This window comes from Meles meles, chromosome 4 (assembly GCF_922984935.1).
Source record: "Meles meles chromosome 4, mMelMel3.1 paternal haplotype, whole genome shotgun sequence".
Lineage (NCBI taxonomy): Eukaryota > Metazoa > Chordata > Mammalia > Carnivora > Mustelidae > Meles > Meles meles.
Genome location: NC_060069.1, coordinates 135,169,527 through 135,188,543, shown reverse-complemented (window position 1 = coordinate 135,188,543; position 19,017 = coordinate 135,169,527). Strand labels below are relative to the sequence as shown.

Here is a 19,017-nt window from a genome sequence, read left to right as displayed (position 1 = left end):
TTGGCAAAATTCTTAAAGTGAACACAATAGATTTTCTCTTAATCTTTGATTGTGGAAGGCTTTCTGGGAGAACCCCCCCAAACTATAAGAAAGACTTATATGTATGACAATATATTAGCCATATGAAAATTAAAATCTTCCTCTCTGGCAAGAAAACACAAAAAATAAACTGGAAAATTATATAGATAGATAGATAGATAGATAGATGATTGTGAATTTTCTTAAACTAAAGAGGATTTAAAAATCAGTAAGAACTTTTTTAAAGCCGACACACTGACATGCTGAGACCAGATAGTTTTATCTCTTCTTCCTCCAAAAACCTGTTTAAAATAAGAGTAAGGATAGGGGCGCCTGGGTGGCTCAGTGGGTTAAAACCTCTACCTTCGGCTCAGGTCATGATCCCAGGGTCCTGGGATCGAGTCCTGCATCGGGCTCTCTGCTCAGCAGGGAGCCTGCTTCCTCCTCTCTCTCTGCCTGCCTCTCTGCCTACTTGAGATCTCTGTCAAATAAATAAATAAAATCTTCAAAAAAAAAAAAAGAGTAAGGATAAAAAAAGAAAGAAAAAAATAAAAAAAAACCCTATTTAAGTAGCAGAGAGTGGGGAAAAAGGCAATAACAAAATTTTAGACATTCTCTAGATCTTTAAGAAAACTAACCAACCCAAGAAAAATCTCTCTTAATCACATACCTTCCTTGAGTTAGGGTCTTATTTTGCTCCTCCCTTTCAGAGCAAGAAACTCAAATAAGTTATCTCTGCTTGCTGCTCATCAGTTATTTCTTCTATCCTCACTTGAAATCATTCTGGTCATGCTTTGCCAGAATCATTCATCCAAATTGTCTCATATGGGGCGCCTGGGTGGCTCAGTGGGTTAAGCCGCTGCCTTCGGCTCAGGTCATGATCTCAGGGTCCTGGGATCGAGTCCCGCATCGGGCTCTCTGCTCGGCAGGGAGCCTGCTTCCCTCTCTCTCTCTCTCTGCCTGCCTCTCTGCCTACTTGTGATCTCTCTCTCTCTCTCTCACGTGCGCGCGCACGCTGTCAAATACATAAATAAAAATAAAATCTTTAAAAAAAAACAAAAAAACAACAAATTGTCTCATATGAAGTGCCATTGCTAAGTCCAGTGACCAATTCTGAGTCCCTATCTTACCTGACCTATCAACAACATTCAACACAACTAATTATTTCTTCCTTCTGGAAACACTTTGTTCACTTGGATTCCCAGACACTACGTTCTGTTTGCCATTCTCCTGGACGTTCTTCCTCATCTCCCTAAGGTACAAAATCCTGGCAATACTAAAAGGGCACAGACCTTGGGGCTCATCGCCTTTCTATCTACACACACTTCTCAGATGATCTTATCCATTCTTGAGACTTGAAATACCATCGATATGCCAATCATGCTAATGTTTAAATCTTCAACCTCAACCTTGCTTCTGGACTCCAGACTTATCTATACAAATGTCTTGATATCTCCTCTTAGATTTCTGATACACAAATCATAATTTATATGCCCCAAGTTCTGGAGCAAGATCTTGCTCCAAAACTTGATCCTCCATAGGATATTAAGCCATATTAATTTTATTTATATCAATAAATGATAACTTAGTTCTTCCAGTTGCTTTGAGCAGATACCTTGGACTCATTGTTCACCCTTCATTCCCTCTTTCCCGGGATTAGAATGCTGTTTTACCTTTAAAATACATCTAGAATCTGATCCCTTCTATTGCTACTGTTCCGAGCTAAACAACCATCTTCTCTTGACTAGATAACTTCAATAGTCTCGATATGTCTGATACTGCCCCACCCTCATTCCCCTCACCCGGTGCACAAGACATCCCCATTAAGCATGTAAGTCTGAGTTGTCACAATGGCCTATGAGTTCCCGGTAACTTCTGCTCACATCTCATCTGTGATCGACCTCCTCCACCATATTAGCTTCCTTCCCTTTCTTCCCTGGAATGCTTCCTCCATGGGGGCCTTTGTATCTGCCGTTTCCTCTGCCTGGCGTTCTTCCCTCATGTAAGTAAGAGATGGCTTACTTTCTTTCTCTCCTGCTTTGAGTTTTTAATCCCTAAACATTTCCTTAAAAAAATTGTTTTCCTCAGCAGTTATCAGTTATTTACATCCAACTTCATATGTTATTTATCTTACCTATTCTCTTTCCACTAGACTGTTCCCTAAGAACATGATTTTTTTTTTTTTTAATTATCATCATAACCCAAGTTCCTGTATCCTTAAGAGGTTGGGGTGATACTGACAGGAGGCAAGCCATTTTACTTGCACAGATACTTGGAGACACTCTTCTAAGGACAGGTGAAGAACAAGGCTAAAAATGTGAATGGAAAATTGTTGGACTACCAGATGTCTTTTTTTTTTTTAAAGATTTTATTTATTTATTTGAGAGAGAGAGAGAGAAAGAGAGCGCGCGCGCGCGCATGGTGGGGGGAAGGTCAGAGGGAGAAGCAGACTACCTAAGGAGCTGGGAGCCTGATGCGGGGACTCGATCCTGGGATTCCGAGATCATGACCTGAGCTGAAGGCAGTCCCTTAACCAAGTGAGCCACCCAGGCACCCCCAACTATCCTTTTTTTGCGTGTGTGTTTCCAGGTGATTGCCTTTCTTCCTCCCAGGATTAATTTTCTTGAGAAATGGAGAATCTCATGCCCTCCCATCATTGCACTCCATGTTTACCTCTATTATGTTGTAGCATTATCCTGAAATCACCTTTCTAACTGTCCATCCCAGCCGGAAGATATAAACTCCTTGAATGTTGGGATCAAATTTTTCCACTGACGCTGTGGCCTCGGCACCAGAATCTGTGTTTGGAATGATAATCATTCCTTGTTGATTGATTTGCTCTAATGAATACTCCAAGCAGGAAATGAAAACAACCTGAACAAGGTCAGAATGAGAAGTTAATGACCACTTAGAAATGCAGTGAATGGAATTGTCTAGAATAACTCCCAGGGTTTTGATTGGCATGCAGGAGAGTCTGCAATGTTTCCCTTGTGATTAACTTGGAAGTGGGATAAAATCAATGAAGATTTGTTGTCAGCCTGGGGCAAGCATCTGGGGCGAGAGTTGTTTTCCTATTCGGGGTATTACTAATTGTCTCACATAGAAATAGAAGCAAAGACAATAATTACCAGGTTTCAAATAGTGTGTTGGACTGATCAACACTATTCATTTAAAGCATGTTTTCATTTAAGCTCTCCAAACAAGGTCAAGTAGCTGAAACAGCTATTGTTAGATCCAGGTTCCTTGCAGCAGGTAATATTTGTAAGCTTGTTAGGTGCCAATTATTCCCCGAGTTTATAACACAGGAAATTTATGATGGTCTATTCTTACATACTGTTTAGGTCTTCTAATTATAATGCAAGTAGCCCATGTGTTTCTTAATCCTTATATAACCTGTTAATATTATAACAAGATGGTATTGGGAGCTCGGGAGGAAATTTTACAGGGAACCAGATAATAGACTACTTGATTTCACCTGCTAAGGCAGTTTTTGCAGGCACATGAAGTAATTTTTGCAGGTCGGGCATGACTGCTAATTGACTTAGTCCACAGTTGCAGTATCATGTGACTCTGTAGAACCCACTCTGATCAAATATCACTGATTGCAAACTGGAGTTGTGCTCACTGAGCTTCCTCAGGCTTGCGGCACAGAAGCAGACATCATCCTTTGTTAAAACGGTGTCCGTTGCACCTGAGTGGCTCAGTGGGTTAAGCCTCTGCCTTCAGCTCAGGTTATGATCTCAGAGTCCTGGGATCGAGCCCCACATGGGGCTCTCTGCTCAGCAGGGAGTCTGCTTCTCCCTCTCTCTGCCTACTTGTGATCTCTCTCTCTGTCAAATAAATAAATAAAATCTAAAAAAAAAAAAAAGGTGTCCCTTGAACTTTCTGCATTCAAATATAATTTCTGTGGAGATTTGTGTATTAGTCCTCATTTTACCCAAAATCAAATCCAGGCTATTAATTCACATTTCTTAATGGGAAATACATTAACGAGAGGCTCTTACTTCTGATGTAACTAGCTTTGCTAGATGTATAGAAATGGAAATAGAGGTAGGATACGGACACTTTAAACTGAGCTTTGACTATAGGCCTGAGTAGCTCAGTTGGTGTCCCATCAGTTCTTTAGGATGGTGTTCTAAAAGCCAAGCCTACTCCTCCAGCCTTTCTTTGTAGGGACAAGGAAGACAAGGGAACAAAACAGCCACACTATCATCCAGGGGCTGCTATTTAAACCACATCTGTCATGACAGTCCTCCCATAAGGACTGGAAGAATATGCCCAGTCCTTAAACATATTTAGGCTTATTTTAATTTCCTTAAGTACTTAACATTAGAGTGCTTCATCATTGTTCAGGTAGGCACACAGGCTGAGAGAGACTGAAACAGTTCTCTGTTCAGTCACTGAAGTGAGGTCAACAATTGTTCCAACCTTCCAGCACCCAGTCCATAGTGAAATACTGGTCCACACTGATCACAGAAGAAAATGGGGCAGGAAACTGGGAGACGAAAAAATTGGGGTAATATTGAAAGTGTTGAGTTTGTATTGCTAATGAGACATTCAGGAGGGAATGTTCAGTAGGCACTGGAGGAGACAGTCTGGGGACACGGTTTCAGAAGTACTGCATTGGCAAGAGATGAAAACTTCGCTTTTTAATTGCCCGATAATTTATTAGAATTTAGCCATACAAAGGAAGAGGTTGACTACTCGGTGTACAATGTTCCTGCACCCAGACAGTGCTAAAGAAAGTGTAATAATTAACTCTTTTTCTTTCATTACACTCTAAACAGATGGCCAATATTATTACATCAGAACTTTATGTCATTGTAATAAATTAGTTATCGCTAATCTTGTAATAATTGCATTTAATGCTAAGATTTCAAAGGGGACAACCATCTTAGTAGCTACACATAGTTATCTTGAATCATAGTTCAGGATGCATTATTTCAGTAAAGATTTCAAGGATGTGTTTTGCACTCATCTTTTTGACCAATTAAAGTAATTTTTCTCAATGGTTTTGCCACTGACTGATGCATTACAAAAATTCATTAAAAAATTAGTGAATATGAGAATAAAAAGATAATTAATTTGGTTCTCAAATTCCAGCGTTCTCCTAGCATTTGCAACAGAATGTACACATACATAAAAAAGTACATTGTGAGAATAGAGAATTAAAATTAGAAAAATAAAACCCTCTAAGGCAAATAATTTATAGAATTTTTAACTCAGACACAGCACTGGGAAAACTGATGGTTTAAAATTATACAGAACTGTCGATTATAGTAACATTTTAAGGAAAGTTTTCTATTTTTTTAAAAATGAAAGACAGCAAGGGCCAATAGGTGTCTTTGCCTTCTTCTGGTTGGCTCAAATTGTCTGAATTTCTAAAGTTGGGATTGGGGTTATTCCTGCCTGTGATGGAAGAAGTTGCAAGAATTCCTCGCAGTTCTAAGATTTCGGTTCATGTAACAGTATTTCAAGGTAATTCTCTTACAAATACACACTCTTACTTGCTAAGAGACATTTCTTAGGTACATATTTTCTATAATGTCAATCACTATGAAATATTGTTGGGTGAAGGTGAACCATAGGTATAAGAGTTGAAGATGTTTTAAATTGCAAAAATGTGAAGGCAAAAAATAAGTAGTCTGATTATTCAGGAGCATACAACATATATAGATCAAGCTATATCAAGCAGTATTTAAGTTTTTATGTTCATCAGATGGAAATGGATTAATATTTATATTCAAAACTCTACTGCACTGTGTATTTATAATCAAAAGTTAAATTCAATTACTCATTTTGCTAAAAACATCTTTATCATTTTAAATAAAGATCTATAAAGTGCTACGCAACCTGCAAAAGAGGTACCTATAAATGGCTTTTCCTATCGAAGTGGGTGGGTACCCCTCAATGAAAGTTGCAGGATTCTCTTAATTAGCCTTAGTAAATAAATACTGTCATCATTATGTCACTGGAGTTCATACGTAGCATCGTGTATGCTTATGATGAGCCACAAAGTTAACAGTGTCCAAATAAACCATGAATTTTACATGTACTCTATTTGTCTTCTAAAAATAAATGAACCAGAAATAAGAAACCAGAAATAAGAAACATTAAGTATCATATATTAATGAAATATCATTCTATTTATTGTTCATTATCAAGATTTAAGTATGTCAAATATGCTATCTCAAACCCAGTTGGCAAAAGAGGTGCATAATAAATACTGTCATAGCCAACTAATTTTCACAAACTACAATTAAGTGAGAAGTAAACACGCAGGTATTTGTTTATATACACTCATATAAAAAAGGAAGGATCTGAAAACTAGTCCCATGATAGTCATCTTTCCTTTGGTATCACTGTCAGATATTCTCATTTTATGAAATAAACCTGTAAGAAAGTAAGGCTCAGAAGAAACATATATAGACTTAAAAAAATGTTATTCACAAAGGAAACTAAAGCCTCCTTTTCCCTCTTTGTTAGGAACAACATGAGACTCCTAAACAGTTGCCCAAACCCACCACTCCGTGCAGGCAACAGCCTAGGAGAGCAGGGGGCCTTATCCACAAGGGCTCAGTGAGTGACTTCTGATTGATAATTTCGTGCAATTTCATCATTAGTACTAAAATATAACAACTCATATTTCTTGCGACAATGTGTCAAAAATACTGTTACAAAAAGTACTACACTGTATTATTTATAAGTTTTTGTCATTCAAGACAAAAATGAAGTAGCAAATCAGATGTCGTATTATATATTTCAAAAAAACACAAGAAATTGGTCTAGAAGAATATAGATTGTTGTTTTTTTTTCTAAGAGAATGAAGACCAGGGTAGACAAATTTCGTGTGAACATAATGCTAATATCTTTTCTTTTTCTTACACTTTCGGAACTTTTGGCTGTATTCATTTCCTCTCTTGTTTTCTGTGCTACTATCACTGTCACTGGTTTGTTTTTGCCTCTTCCGTTTATTCGTCTGATACAGGTCAGGGTCACTGGGCTGTTGGTGAGTCCATTCGTAGGAGCTGGGTCCAGCCTCCAGATCTGGAGCGCAGTTCAGTGAAGACGTTGCAGATGTGCTGTTAGGAAGCGGTGCTGCCATCTCATAGTACGGCAGCTGCAGGGCTGGATTATAGGCGTGCCACTGCTGGGAAAAAAGGACAATCATCTAGCAAAACAAGTCCGAAACATTAAAAGAAAAAGTTAACACTTTACATGCATTGCACAAAAAACTACCGGCAAACTAAACCACGTGTTAGGACAGTGACCTTCTCAAACAGGAATGTGGTAGTTCCCTTAAATCGTTAACGGAAAGATTCAAGGTAGTGTACAGTTTATTACAATACAGATTCTGCCTTAGAGAAACAGAACACAAGCCACATATGCAGTTTTGTATCTCCTAGTAGCCACAATACAGAAATAAAAAAGAAACAGCTGCCATTAATGATGTATTTTATTTATCTCCCCAAATTCCAAATATTGTAGTTTCAACATGTAAACAATATAAAAATCATTAATGAGATATTTGACGTTCCTTTTTCTACACTAAGTCTTTGAAATTTGATGTGCATTTTATACTTACAGCACTTCTCAATTTGGATGCTACATTTTCAGTGAAAATACTTGATCTGAATTTAGATTACTTAACATTTGCATTTAAAAAAGTAGATTCGCATACCCAAGTTTCTGCAAATATTCTTAAAAATATTCTAATAACTGAACCAAGTATCTGCCTTTAAATTTTAATAAAAGTTAAAATTAAATTAAAACTAAAAACTGTGCACCTTAGTCTCACATGTGGCTAATGGCCATAGGATGGATGGTACAGCATTTCTGTCAACTATTAAGATAGACCCTTCCTTGTTTCTAACTCAAATTTTTAACTATTCAAAGTAGACTACAGATTACTAGAGATAACATGAACTCCGTGTGCGTGCACACACACGTGTGTATGTGCGTGTGCTGTGTGTCTGTGTTTCTCATAATAAACGCTGGGAAGAAGGATATTGACAATTTTGGATGAGAACAGGTTGTTTTTGCTATCTCACTGTAACTAAGAAAAATTTTTTTCCAAAACTTAAATTCTCCATTTTCCTTTTGTTCACAAACTAAATGAAAAGGGCTACTTGAAAAGTCTGGCGCTCACAGACATGTTGGATGTTCACAACAATCATGCCCCGTGAATCACAATACCTGTGTTATAGTTCCACATCTGTCTCTGATAAGGTGTACTGCCTTGGGCCTACTGATTAATATCCCTGGACCTTAATTTTACTACATATAAAATGAGAAGTTGGAAGAAAAAAAATTTCCTAAGTTCCCCTTTAACTTATTGTGACCATAATTATGATTTCTAGGCCAGAACCATATTATTGAGAGTCTCTGGAAATAACATAGTTTACCCTACCACTGAGAATCTAAATTAAATTAAAGTTTAAATGAGAACTCTCCCCTCCAGTTGTACCTGGACCACAGTGCAGCGTCACTACCATCCACCCCTCTTGTGCTGACACACTTGCTAAAGGACTAGGTGTGAGGTTGAAGATGACTGCGTTCAAGCAGACTGCCATTGGGGAGACAGTGCTCAGGGCAGCTTCTGCCTTCACCCCAGGTTTAGGTTTGAGAACTTTAAAGTTCCATCACAGTCTGTATCATATTATATATTGAACCAAAATATTATTAATTGAATTGATTCAATTAATATTAATTAATTAATATCAATTAATTGAATCAATTGAATTGATTGAATTATTAATTGAATTGATATTTGAAAAAATTGATATAATTAACTGAATTGATAATTGAACCAAAATATATTAAACTTACCATCTTCTGAAAGAAAAAATATTCTTGAGGTAAAGCTGCACTATTAATTGGAAAGAACGGCATGGGAATGGAAGATCTGCCCACAATTTCTTCATTTCTTTGGGGAGGCAAAAGAAAAATTAACAGAAAGTTAAAATCCCTACATAAAATGTCTTTTTCTTAAAAAAAGAAAAGGTCCTTGTAATTAAAAAACAAAGCTTCTCTAAGACAACTCAGTTAAGATTAACTTTAAACACAGGCACACAAATAATCAGATATTATACTGATAATATAGTGACATAATATGACCTTAAGTCTTATTAGTTGCTACCTAACAAAATTTCAATACTTAAAAGTCACATCTGGCCTTCTGACAGGAAAATGTTAAACAGCGTTATATGTATATAAAGAAATAAGCACTTGGATATGAAGAGAGCAAAAGCAAGTCATTAGTAATCACTAAGGGTACATTCAATCTTCTACAGATTTAAGAAATGAAAGAAACATAGAAATTTTCTTTAATTTATTGTTGAAAATATCTTCACTGTTTAGCTATAAAAATTATGCTCTTTCCTAAATGGACTGCTAATGTTACCATAAAGTCACATTTGTGGATTTTTTTAACCACATGAATTAAGATAATAAAAATTCCTAATTTAACGACTAACGCTAAAGTTTCATTTACAAGTGTAATATTTGCTTCTATGAAGATGTTTAATAAATTTCAGTTACAATTACTAGTTAGATTCTATAGCTAGCCTTCACTTATCTACATGCTCCACAGCATTCCACAATTTTAATGCAAATACTAATAATCCTTAGGAAAGGAGGTGTGCTGTGGGAAAGGCGGAGGCAAAGCTGAGGGCAGGTGAACGACAGGACTAAGATGGAGAGGTGGACGTCCTATTTATAAGAGGTGAGAGCAGTATCGTGAATACCAGTGGAAGAGTAAATTTCACTAAGGAAGAAATTAGGTGTTAGTTATAAAAAAGTAAACCAAATAAGCATTGAAACTACTGAATTATTGTTCAGAAGGCTCCTGATAACCTTTAAAAGAGCAACTTCCATATAACAATGACGGTTAAGAAGCATGGAGGAATTACGGATATGACGATGAAAAATTTTTCAAGGAGAAGAAGGGGGAAACTCTAACAGTCTGATTTGGAGACAAGGCTGGAGCAGACCAGAACGTGTGTGTAGAGTACGTGATAGTAAAGAAACAAAGAAAAAAATGCAATGAAATTATAGAATGGGGAAGTTATGACCTCAGTAGCAGAAGTGCTGAGACTAGCACCATTATGAAAACAGCTGCAGATTCTCCAAAACCACTATCTTTCCTGTGTGACTCCCAGGGAATGCATAGTTGTTTAGAGAGATGAATCACATGTAAACTGGGAAGAGCTATGAGCTGAACTGTGTCACTCCAAAATTCCTATGTTGGAGTCCTAACCCCCAATACCTCAGAATCCCACCTTATTTGGAAGCAGGGTTGTTGCGAATGTAATTGCTCAAGACGAGGTCATACTGGAATAGGATGAGTCACTAATCCAACAGGACTGTTGTCTTTTAAAAAGGGGAAAGGTAAGGACAGGTATACACAGGAGAACATCGTGTAAAGATGTGGGTGATGTGTCTACAAGCCAAGGAATATCAAGGACTGCCAAATAACCAGAAGATACTATGGGAGAGACACAGAACATTATTTCTCATAGCCCTCAGAAGGAACTAATTATGTGGACACCTTGATCGCGGACTTCGAGCTTCCAGAACTGTGAGACAACGAATACAGGAACCAGTTATTAAAAACAAATGGTATGAGAGGCAATAGAAGCATTAAAAAATCCTTTTCAAAGAAAGACCCGAGAAAGACTAAGGCTATACCATGTACACCATCACATTACTTCTAGGACACTATAACCTATTCTCATTTTTCCTGTATAATGTAACAAATACTAGAAGATAAGGTACTGCCAATGAAGTATACTGTTACAGAATATACATATAATTCTGATTTTCTACTCTAGAATTTGAGATGATTTAGTTTGCCAACCGTAAACACAGAATACAAAAGTTATGACATCTTGAAGTGCTTGTCTTTCTACCTCTGTCCAAATAGCAATAGCTTGTTTCCTCTTCATTCCTGAGAAAAATTAGGTATGTTTTCCCACTAGTAGGAGAGAGGAAACTCTCATATTACATACACGGCTTAATTCATGAGTCTATACTAGGTTCCCTACCAACATAGTAAATCACTCCCTCCTTTCTGGTAACATTGGCTGAAAGTATTTACTGAATACTTACTATGTGTCCAGTATTTTAAATACACTGTACTACAAAATTTGATTATCACAGTAATCTCCAAGGTATGATCCTTGTTTTAGAGACAGGTTACAGTGTGGTGAAATAACTCGTCCAAGGTCATACCATTAATAAAATGGCAAAAGCAAGATTTAAGTTCACATAATTTGATATCAGCACCTACTTTTTAACTCCTCCTGATTTCACTGATACAGAAATGCTGGGAACAATGAAGATGTGGAACATACTGTGTTTTATTTAGGAGGCAATACTTTTCCTATAGATAAGCCTGTGTAATTGCCAGGTCAGTGACACTCTCTTATGCCTCAGGGAGATAGAAGAGTTTCAGCTACTGTTAGTTTACATGAGAATATTCAGTTCTGCTGCAGAAGACAAACAAACAAGATGGATGAAATGCTTGTAATAGACTCCAAATAAGCTAGTAGTTTATGGGACAGTGATAAAACCTTGTTAGGGACAGAATAAGCAAATCACTTGGGAGATACAGGCAGAATTTATATGTTAAATATAGACAATAAAAAAAGTTACTATCCTGTCAAGTGCACTACAGATAGATTCAATCGATAGTATGTGGAATAAGTAAGAGCGTTAGAGACCAAAACGGGAAAGAAACAGCAAGTCCTCATCAGGTCACCCTTGGGCTAACAGTTACGCTGCTCTTCTTGTCTTTGCTCTGCCTCAGAAATTCAGTTAAAATCTGGATGCATCTGGCAGACTAGCCAGGAAGTTAATCCTGTGGTTCCGTGTATTTGCCCCTAAGTCTCTTTGAGAGAGCGGACGAGTAAGATTAGCTCCAGGAATTTTCCATATGCACGGAGACCCTTATTAAACCTCGACTCTAGCCCTCATAATCACACTAGTACTACGGAAGGCTGATGCAACAGAAAGAAACATGACACACGAATATTAGCGTAACCAGAAGAGAGCGTGCTGGTCCTTTGGTCCTCCTGTACCCGATGCTAAGTGTGCGGAACTATCTAGGATTTTTCCTGTTGCATTTCACTGCATCTTCTAAATTGGTTTAATAAATGGTGTAATTTGGACATCTTAATTCAGTTTCAGAGCCTTTCTTTTCCATGACCTCTGGGATAACGTGCCTGACAGAGTCCTTATAGAGGCTACTGTTGCATCAAGAAATCAGCCAATACAGGGGCGCCTGAGTGGCTCAGTGGATTAAGCCGCTGCCTTCGGCTCGGGTCATGATCTCAGGGTCCTGGGATGGAGCTCCGCATCGGGCTCTCTGCTCTGCAGGGAGCCTGCTTCCTCCTCTCTCTCTGCCTGCCTCTCTGCCTACTTGTGATCTCTCTGTCAAATAAATAAATAAAATCTTTAAAAAAAAAAAAGAAATCAGCCAATACAAAATTTTAGAATATTTGGAAAATTATCATAAAGAAGTTCTAAAAAGTAGTACAATAAATAACACAATGACTTAATGTCAGAAGGCTTAATTTCAAGCCTAGCAACTATCACTTTTTCATCTTTATGACCCTGAAACTTAGTTAACTTTTTCATCTCTATTTAAGTATAAGATATGGATAACAGCATCTCTATGATCCATCACAATGGCACCTTGCAAGCTTAAATGATTTTACATCTATGAAAAGTACAAGGTAAATCATAAAGAACACTAGAAATATAAATCTTTCTTATCTACTATTGAAAATATTAAAGCTGAACTTTAAATAAAAATATTTTGATTATTAAAATATTTTAATTAAAATATTAAAACTATTCCTTAGAACACTTTTTTGGGGAACTTTTCTATTTTTTTAAATTTCTTTTCAATGTTCTAAAATTCATTGTCTATGCACTACACCCAGTGCTCCATGCAATACATGCCCTCCATAATACCTGCCACCAGGCTCACCCAACCCCCCACCCCAACTTCCCTCCAAAACCCTCAGTTTGTTTCTCAGAGTCCACAGTCTCTCATGGGTTGTTTCCCCCTCTTATTTTTCCCATATTTATTTGCTTTATCTTTTTGAAAAAATATTTTTAATTACCTGTAGCTGTGTGAATTTATCTTAACACAGCTCTCAAAACTTTGGTTAGCTGGTTCAGAAGAGCGAGAGCTCCCTGTATAAGAAAAAGATAACAAATAACTTAATGGTACAATTTTTTGAAGTTCTACTGTTAAACCATAGAAAAATTCCAAACCTAAAAGGATGTAGCATTGGTTAAAATTCCTTAATCATATAAAGTACCTGAGTATACCTTTGATCTCCCAAGTAATATTTACAGATCGTTTACAACAAATGAATGACTGAATTATAACCAAGCTTTGTCCAAAATATGGCTGTATGGAAGAACGATACTGACATGGGACCATAAGATACATGATATTGTGCTATTCTACACACTCATAGGCTAACAATGGCAAAAAATTAGTGTTATCTGCATCTTGCAGAGAATGCAAGAGTTCTTTAAACTGCACTGGCCGGGGCACCTGGGTGGCTCAGTGGATTAAGCCACTGCCTTCGGCTCGGGTCATGATCTCAGGGTCCTGGGATCGAGCCCCGCATCGGGCTCTCTGCTCGGCAGGGAGCCTGCTTCCCTCTCTCTCACTCTGCCTGTCTCTCTGCCTACTTGTGATCTCTCTCTGTCAAATAAATAAATAAAATCTTTAAAAAAAAATAAACTGCACTGGCCAAAATGGATGCAACCTCACAGAGGATGCTGAGCAGCTGGCTAGGACGTGTCAGAACACAGTACATTCTGGCCCATTTACCAGTCTGTGTGAGTTAACCAAACAGTACTTGAAAGCAATGATACAGCCAATTACCTTTGCGAAATCATTAAAAAATATAAATAAAAGAAAGAAACACAAGGAGGAACTTTTTCCTTTGCAATGAGGTATTGTTTTCTTATTACCTGTTTTTAGTTTAACAAGAGGAAGAAAATCAACAAACAACGGATCTGTCAACAGGCTTGCATCATTTAGGGGAGGGAGACACAGGAACAGGAGAGAGGTAGAGTGCTAGTACGATGTTCTCTGGTTATCAAACCCGCTTTTGACAGGTGTGTAGGACAAGGCATTTGAGGTTATTTGTGTCTGGAAGCTCTTCTCCACAGTGACTGAGGGTCACTCTGTGGCTGCTTTTGGCCAGCTACTCTTGCAAGGGCTTAGATCCAGGGCAGGATGTGGAGTATAATGTTCCCAAGAGAATGATTAAGGCGCTCACTCTACCTTCCAAACAGTAGGCATTTGACACCATACGCGAGCGTTGACAAGATGAGCAAATGGCCTTGATGTATGAAAGGCTAGAGCTCTGTGCCCCCAATTCATTTAGACTTGCTTAATTTAAAACAGCCAACAGCAACTATCGTAGCTACTTGCTGGCTGGTACTAAGAACACTTTAAATTTTAATATAGAAAAGATGCTATAGGAGTGGCAATACTAGTTAACCATGTAACATTATGAATGTCTACATGTATTCTGAGAAAATTTAACAGAGACAACAGGAGCACTTTTGGGGTCTTACATTATGAAAACACAATGTTTCACCTCCGAGAACAACACCATCAACAAAACACACTTGGAAGATACATCAGTGGCAAGACCTACCAAATCGATACTGTACATTAATTGGTCTTCCATATAAACGAATTCCATTCAGCAAAGCTATGGCATAAGACACCGATTCAGGGTGTTTAAAGCAGACAAATCCAAAAGTCTTCGGCTTTCCTTCTCTGTCTTTGCATATAGTCACTTTGGTTAATGGCCCAGCCTATAAAAAACTTAAAAATTATTTTCTCATAAATCTAAAGATTTTTTTTTTTTACTTTCAGATAAATCAGGTATATTCAACTTCAGACTTCCAAAAAACCTGTTAGCAATAATTGTCTTATGTAGCTCTGTTAATAATGCATTTCCTAACAGTAAATACTGTATTTCATCACACTTTCTGGTATTTTTTGGCTCATCAAGGAAACATTCATGGTGTTAAGAACAGAAAATTTTGGGTAATAGCTCCAAATCTTAAAAGAAATGTTACCCTCTGGTAACTTTAACAAAAACAATTTAGAGAGCATTTAAATCTAAGAAGAATAAAATACTATTTTATCTCCATACGTATTAACTGTATATAACTCAAAAGCAAATTGAAATGACAAACCTCATGTCAAGTTGAGTGAGCCTAAAAAAGTGTTCTATTGTAGCACAGCCTAATTTTTTTTTTTAATCAAAGTTAACAATTTTGACAAGAGAAACTAATTTATCATGTGTTTTGATCTAATAATCCCATTTGGTAAATATTCCCAAAGGAAAAAAAATGTTTTAGAAAGTTTACAACTTTTAAGCAGATTTTGTTTATCTGAGTGAAAAATGAGAAAGGTTCTAATTCCAACATTGGGAGAATATTATTCCATCATGTATTACTAAAATGGAATAAAACAAATTGAAAATATTTAGATTGTATTGATAGTAAAACCTACAATTAGTAAAAGAGAGTAAAAAAGTAGAGTGAACGGGGTGCCTGGGTGGCTCAGTGGGTTAAAGCCTCTGCCTTCGGTTCAGGTCATGATCCTGGGGTGCTGGGATCAAGCCCTGCATCGGGCTCTCTGCTCAGCGGGGAGCCTGCTTCCTCCTCTCTCTCTCTCTGCCTGCTTCTCTGCCTACTTGTGATCTCTGTCTGTCAAATAAATAAATAAAATCTTAAAAAAAAAAAAGTAGAGTGAAATATTGTAAAAAACAATAAAACTAAAAAAATTACATGCCCTCCATGATAATGATTACAGGAGGCACCCACAAAGACTTACAAACAACTAAGATTTAATGGCAACTGTCTCATAATTTTTAATTGTACTTTAATGATTGATTACTCTTCTCTGTCAAGTTGGATAAAGAAATTGCTTTAATTCTAAAGAAAAATGTTAACTATCATCTTTAAAATGATACTATATTTTAGGGTTCAGTCTTTTTTTTTTTCATTTTCTGCTTTCTTGGGACTAGCTCATCCTCTCTTCTGGTTTCAAGGACCACTTCATCAACAAATCTGTTTCTTACACTCATGTCTCTTAGAGACCTCTGTGTGACTCTTCTTCAAATTCAACATATTTGAAACTGAATTCATATTTTCATCCTCCAAATGTCTACTTCAGTATTTCTAAGTCAAAGTACAAAAACTTTAAACCTGATTTTCTCACCTCGAAGGATAATCAGAAACTTGAAACTAGTAAACCTAAAACTAGTAAAAGGATAAATATACAGTAATAAAATAAATCAATTTTAATCAGTACTGTTCTACTACAGATATTAAATATATGAAATCATCAATGAACAGAATATTCTTAAATTTTATAAATTTGAAGATATGCCAAAACATTTCTAAAGATACATTTCAACAAAACTTGTTTGTAGTAACAATCCCATCATCTTTTAGTCTTTCTGAAGACTAAGTTCATGTGTTTTGAAAAGTTTTTCTAAAAGATACCTCACTTTAGCAAATCTTTACAGAATACAGAAGGACCTAGGCAAAAATAAAAACATATGCTTGGTTGCCTGATCTGTTAAAAGAGATGAATATTTTGTTTAGGTAGAAATTGTTTTTTAAAATGAGATTTTATATATATAATATCTATCTATCCATCTTGTAGATCCATACAACTCGTATTGATCCAGTTTCTAATGACTAAAAATAATGTAAGTGCATGCTTGGGGTCTTTATGCCTACCCCCAACCCCTTCACCAACTCCCCTCCTCTTTTTTGGAGGCTCAACATCAGAAAATCTTCAGGGGAAAAAGAACTATAAGGTTTTTTCTTTCAGTTTTCCTTTTTTTTTTTGTTTTCATTGTTAGAGTGATAAGTTTCAAATGATACTGGGGGAAATAACTATAAGACAACTATCAGACCAGATTAAAAAGGGCAAATTAGAAAAGTAAGCATAAAAGCCTTAAAATCAACCGTATTTTTCAAATAATAAGGTTTTATGTCCAGGAAAGGAAACTGTGTTCCTGGGGGAGGGGATGGGGAGAGGCGGTGGATTGTCTTTATGAAATTGTATTTGAAATTAACAGAAGACAGAAAGTTAGGGCCTTTCAAAAACTACGTAGAGAACACTTTTCATCGCTTGTACTATCACTTAGTCCTAGAAACTTAGTTTTGCCATTGTCTGCCTTGCAACTTGCCCTTATTCTGATAGGGGGAAGTCTTTCTTGATTTCTCTTGAAATTAGTATTAGCAGTTTTAGTAATAGTACTATTACTGGTAGCGGTAGCAGCAGCAAGCACTTAAAAATGCCAAGTTCAATTCTGTTTTACCTGGATTAATTTATTTAATCTTCCCACCACATCATATTGTAGATGCTATTACTACCATTTGACATTTAAAGAAAACTGCAGGACTGAGATATTCATTTACTTGCCCAAAGTCCCATCGACGTTAGACATTAAGACATTAGAGTTCATATCCCCAAACAACTACAATATATTATGTGTCCTTCTCTTTTTGGATTACCCTAGATCATGGTAATTAATTTTAAATTTCCCCTTTTAGAAAGACCAAGGGCTAGCTCTTAAATTTGTATGTTCAGCATTTTATTTCGTGTTTGTCATGTAAACGGCTAGACGAACGGCTGGATGAGTAGATCACGTTAGAAGTGACACCTACATGTATACCATAGATGAGTGTTTACAGGGCACAGAAGGCTTACTCATGAAGGTCCTAAGTCTCGAGAAGTTTCCAAAAGGTCTTCTTGGCATGAAAAGAAATGTAAGGAACCGCCCAGGGAATCAACTGGTTATAGTCATGATTTGACTGTCCGAATCATTAAATCTCACTTGATCATACTGGAGTAAAAACACCCTCCATATGAAATGGTTTGGGGGAGTAAGTAATGTATAGGGCAACGTTTTAAAATCTATACCAGTCATTTCGCTGGATGTAAGGCGTGAAGGAAGGTAGTGACACGGCTGTTTTCTCTTTTGCCCTAGACACCCAAGGCCCAGGTAGCCTCCGCAAAGCGGAGAGAGCTTTGGCGGGGGGTGGGGGATATGGGCTGGGGGGAGCCAAGTCACCGCCTACCCCCAGGGCTCTACTATGGGGATGGAGCACAAATTCTATCACTTCACTACCAGCTGCTCACCTAGGGGCAGGTGTGCCAAAACGGAACAAAATTATAAACCTAGGCACAGGATGCCGCGGGAATGTGGCCGGGCTTCGGGTGGTCCAGGTGCGCCCCGCCCCTCCGGCTGTGCTTCCGGCTCGACGCTGCCCGCCCCTCCGCCGCCCCCGGCCGACGATACCTGAAGGAATAGCTCGTAAAGAATCTCCTCCCTTACTCGGGCCTCTAAATTCCCCACAAACACCGTCCTGTCGGCCTCCTCCTGAGCAGGGAACATCCCTCCGGTCTCGGCCCGAGGATGGAGGAGGTCTTCAGACCCCGCCCCCTCTCGTCTCTTTTCTGCGCCGCTCGGAACGAGGGAGCGGAGCCGGCGACGGGAGCGCGCGCGCCAGGGGCGTGGCGAGGCGGCGGGGCCACGCCCCCCCCCAGAGGCTTGAGGGAGCCGCCCATCGCGCCTCCACGTGCTTGGGATCCCGCAGACTCTGGGGGAGTGAGTGAGGATAATAAAAAAGATTACTGCGCTCGGGGTTTTGGCGTCTAGCTTGTGGAGTGCCTTCCATTTTCCTAGATACAGCACTATTAATTGACTTTGCATTTATTCAGTCAACATTTTCAGTAAAATGTCTGTAGAGATGTTTTAAGACGTACTAGCTGCAGTAAGGGAGCTCCCAGGATAATGGGGGAAGATTTGTTTCCAAGGAGTGAATGAATAAATCATTAGGAGTTTGAATTTATATTCTGTATAAAATACTTGTTTATATAAAATACTTTATACAAAATACTTCTATATAAAATACTTTTTAATACAG

General features: G+C 37.8%; 1 protein-coding gene across 2 annotated transcripts; it reads right to left on the bottom strand.

The window, feature by feature from the left end:
- Positions 1 to 4,700: 4,700 nt before the first annotated feature.
- Positions 4,701 to 18,515, bottom strand: RBM11 (RNA binding motif protein 11). 2 transcript variants are annotated; one of them, XM_046001530.1, is made up of 5 exons: positions 18,390 to 18,515; positions 14,712 to 14,874; positions 13,149 to 13,221; positions 8,848 to 8,944; positions 4,701 to 7,168 (listed from the first exon to the last, which is right to left on the bottom strand). In XM_046001530.1, exons 1-5 carry the CDS (start codon positions 18,483 to 18,485, stop codon positions 6,881 to 6,883), a joined length of 717 nt encoding a protein of 238 aa, XP_045857486.1. In that variant the 5' UTR covers positions 18,486 to 18,515; the 3' UTR covers positions 4,701 to 6,880. The 2 variants fall into 2 exon arrangements, with proteins under 2 accessions (XP_045857486.1, XP_045857487.1); XM_046001531.1 differs by having other exon boundaries at positions 4,701 to 7,165.
- Between the last annotated feature and the right edge of the window lie 502 nt (positions 18,516 to 19,017).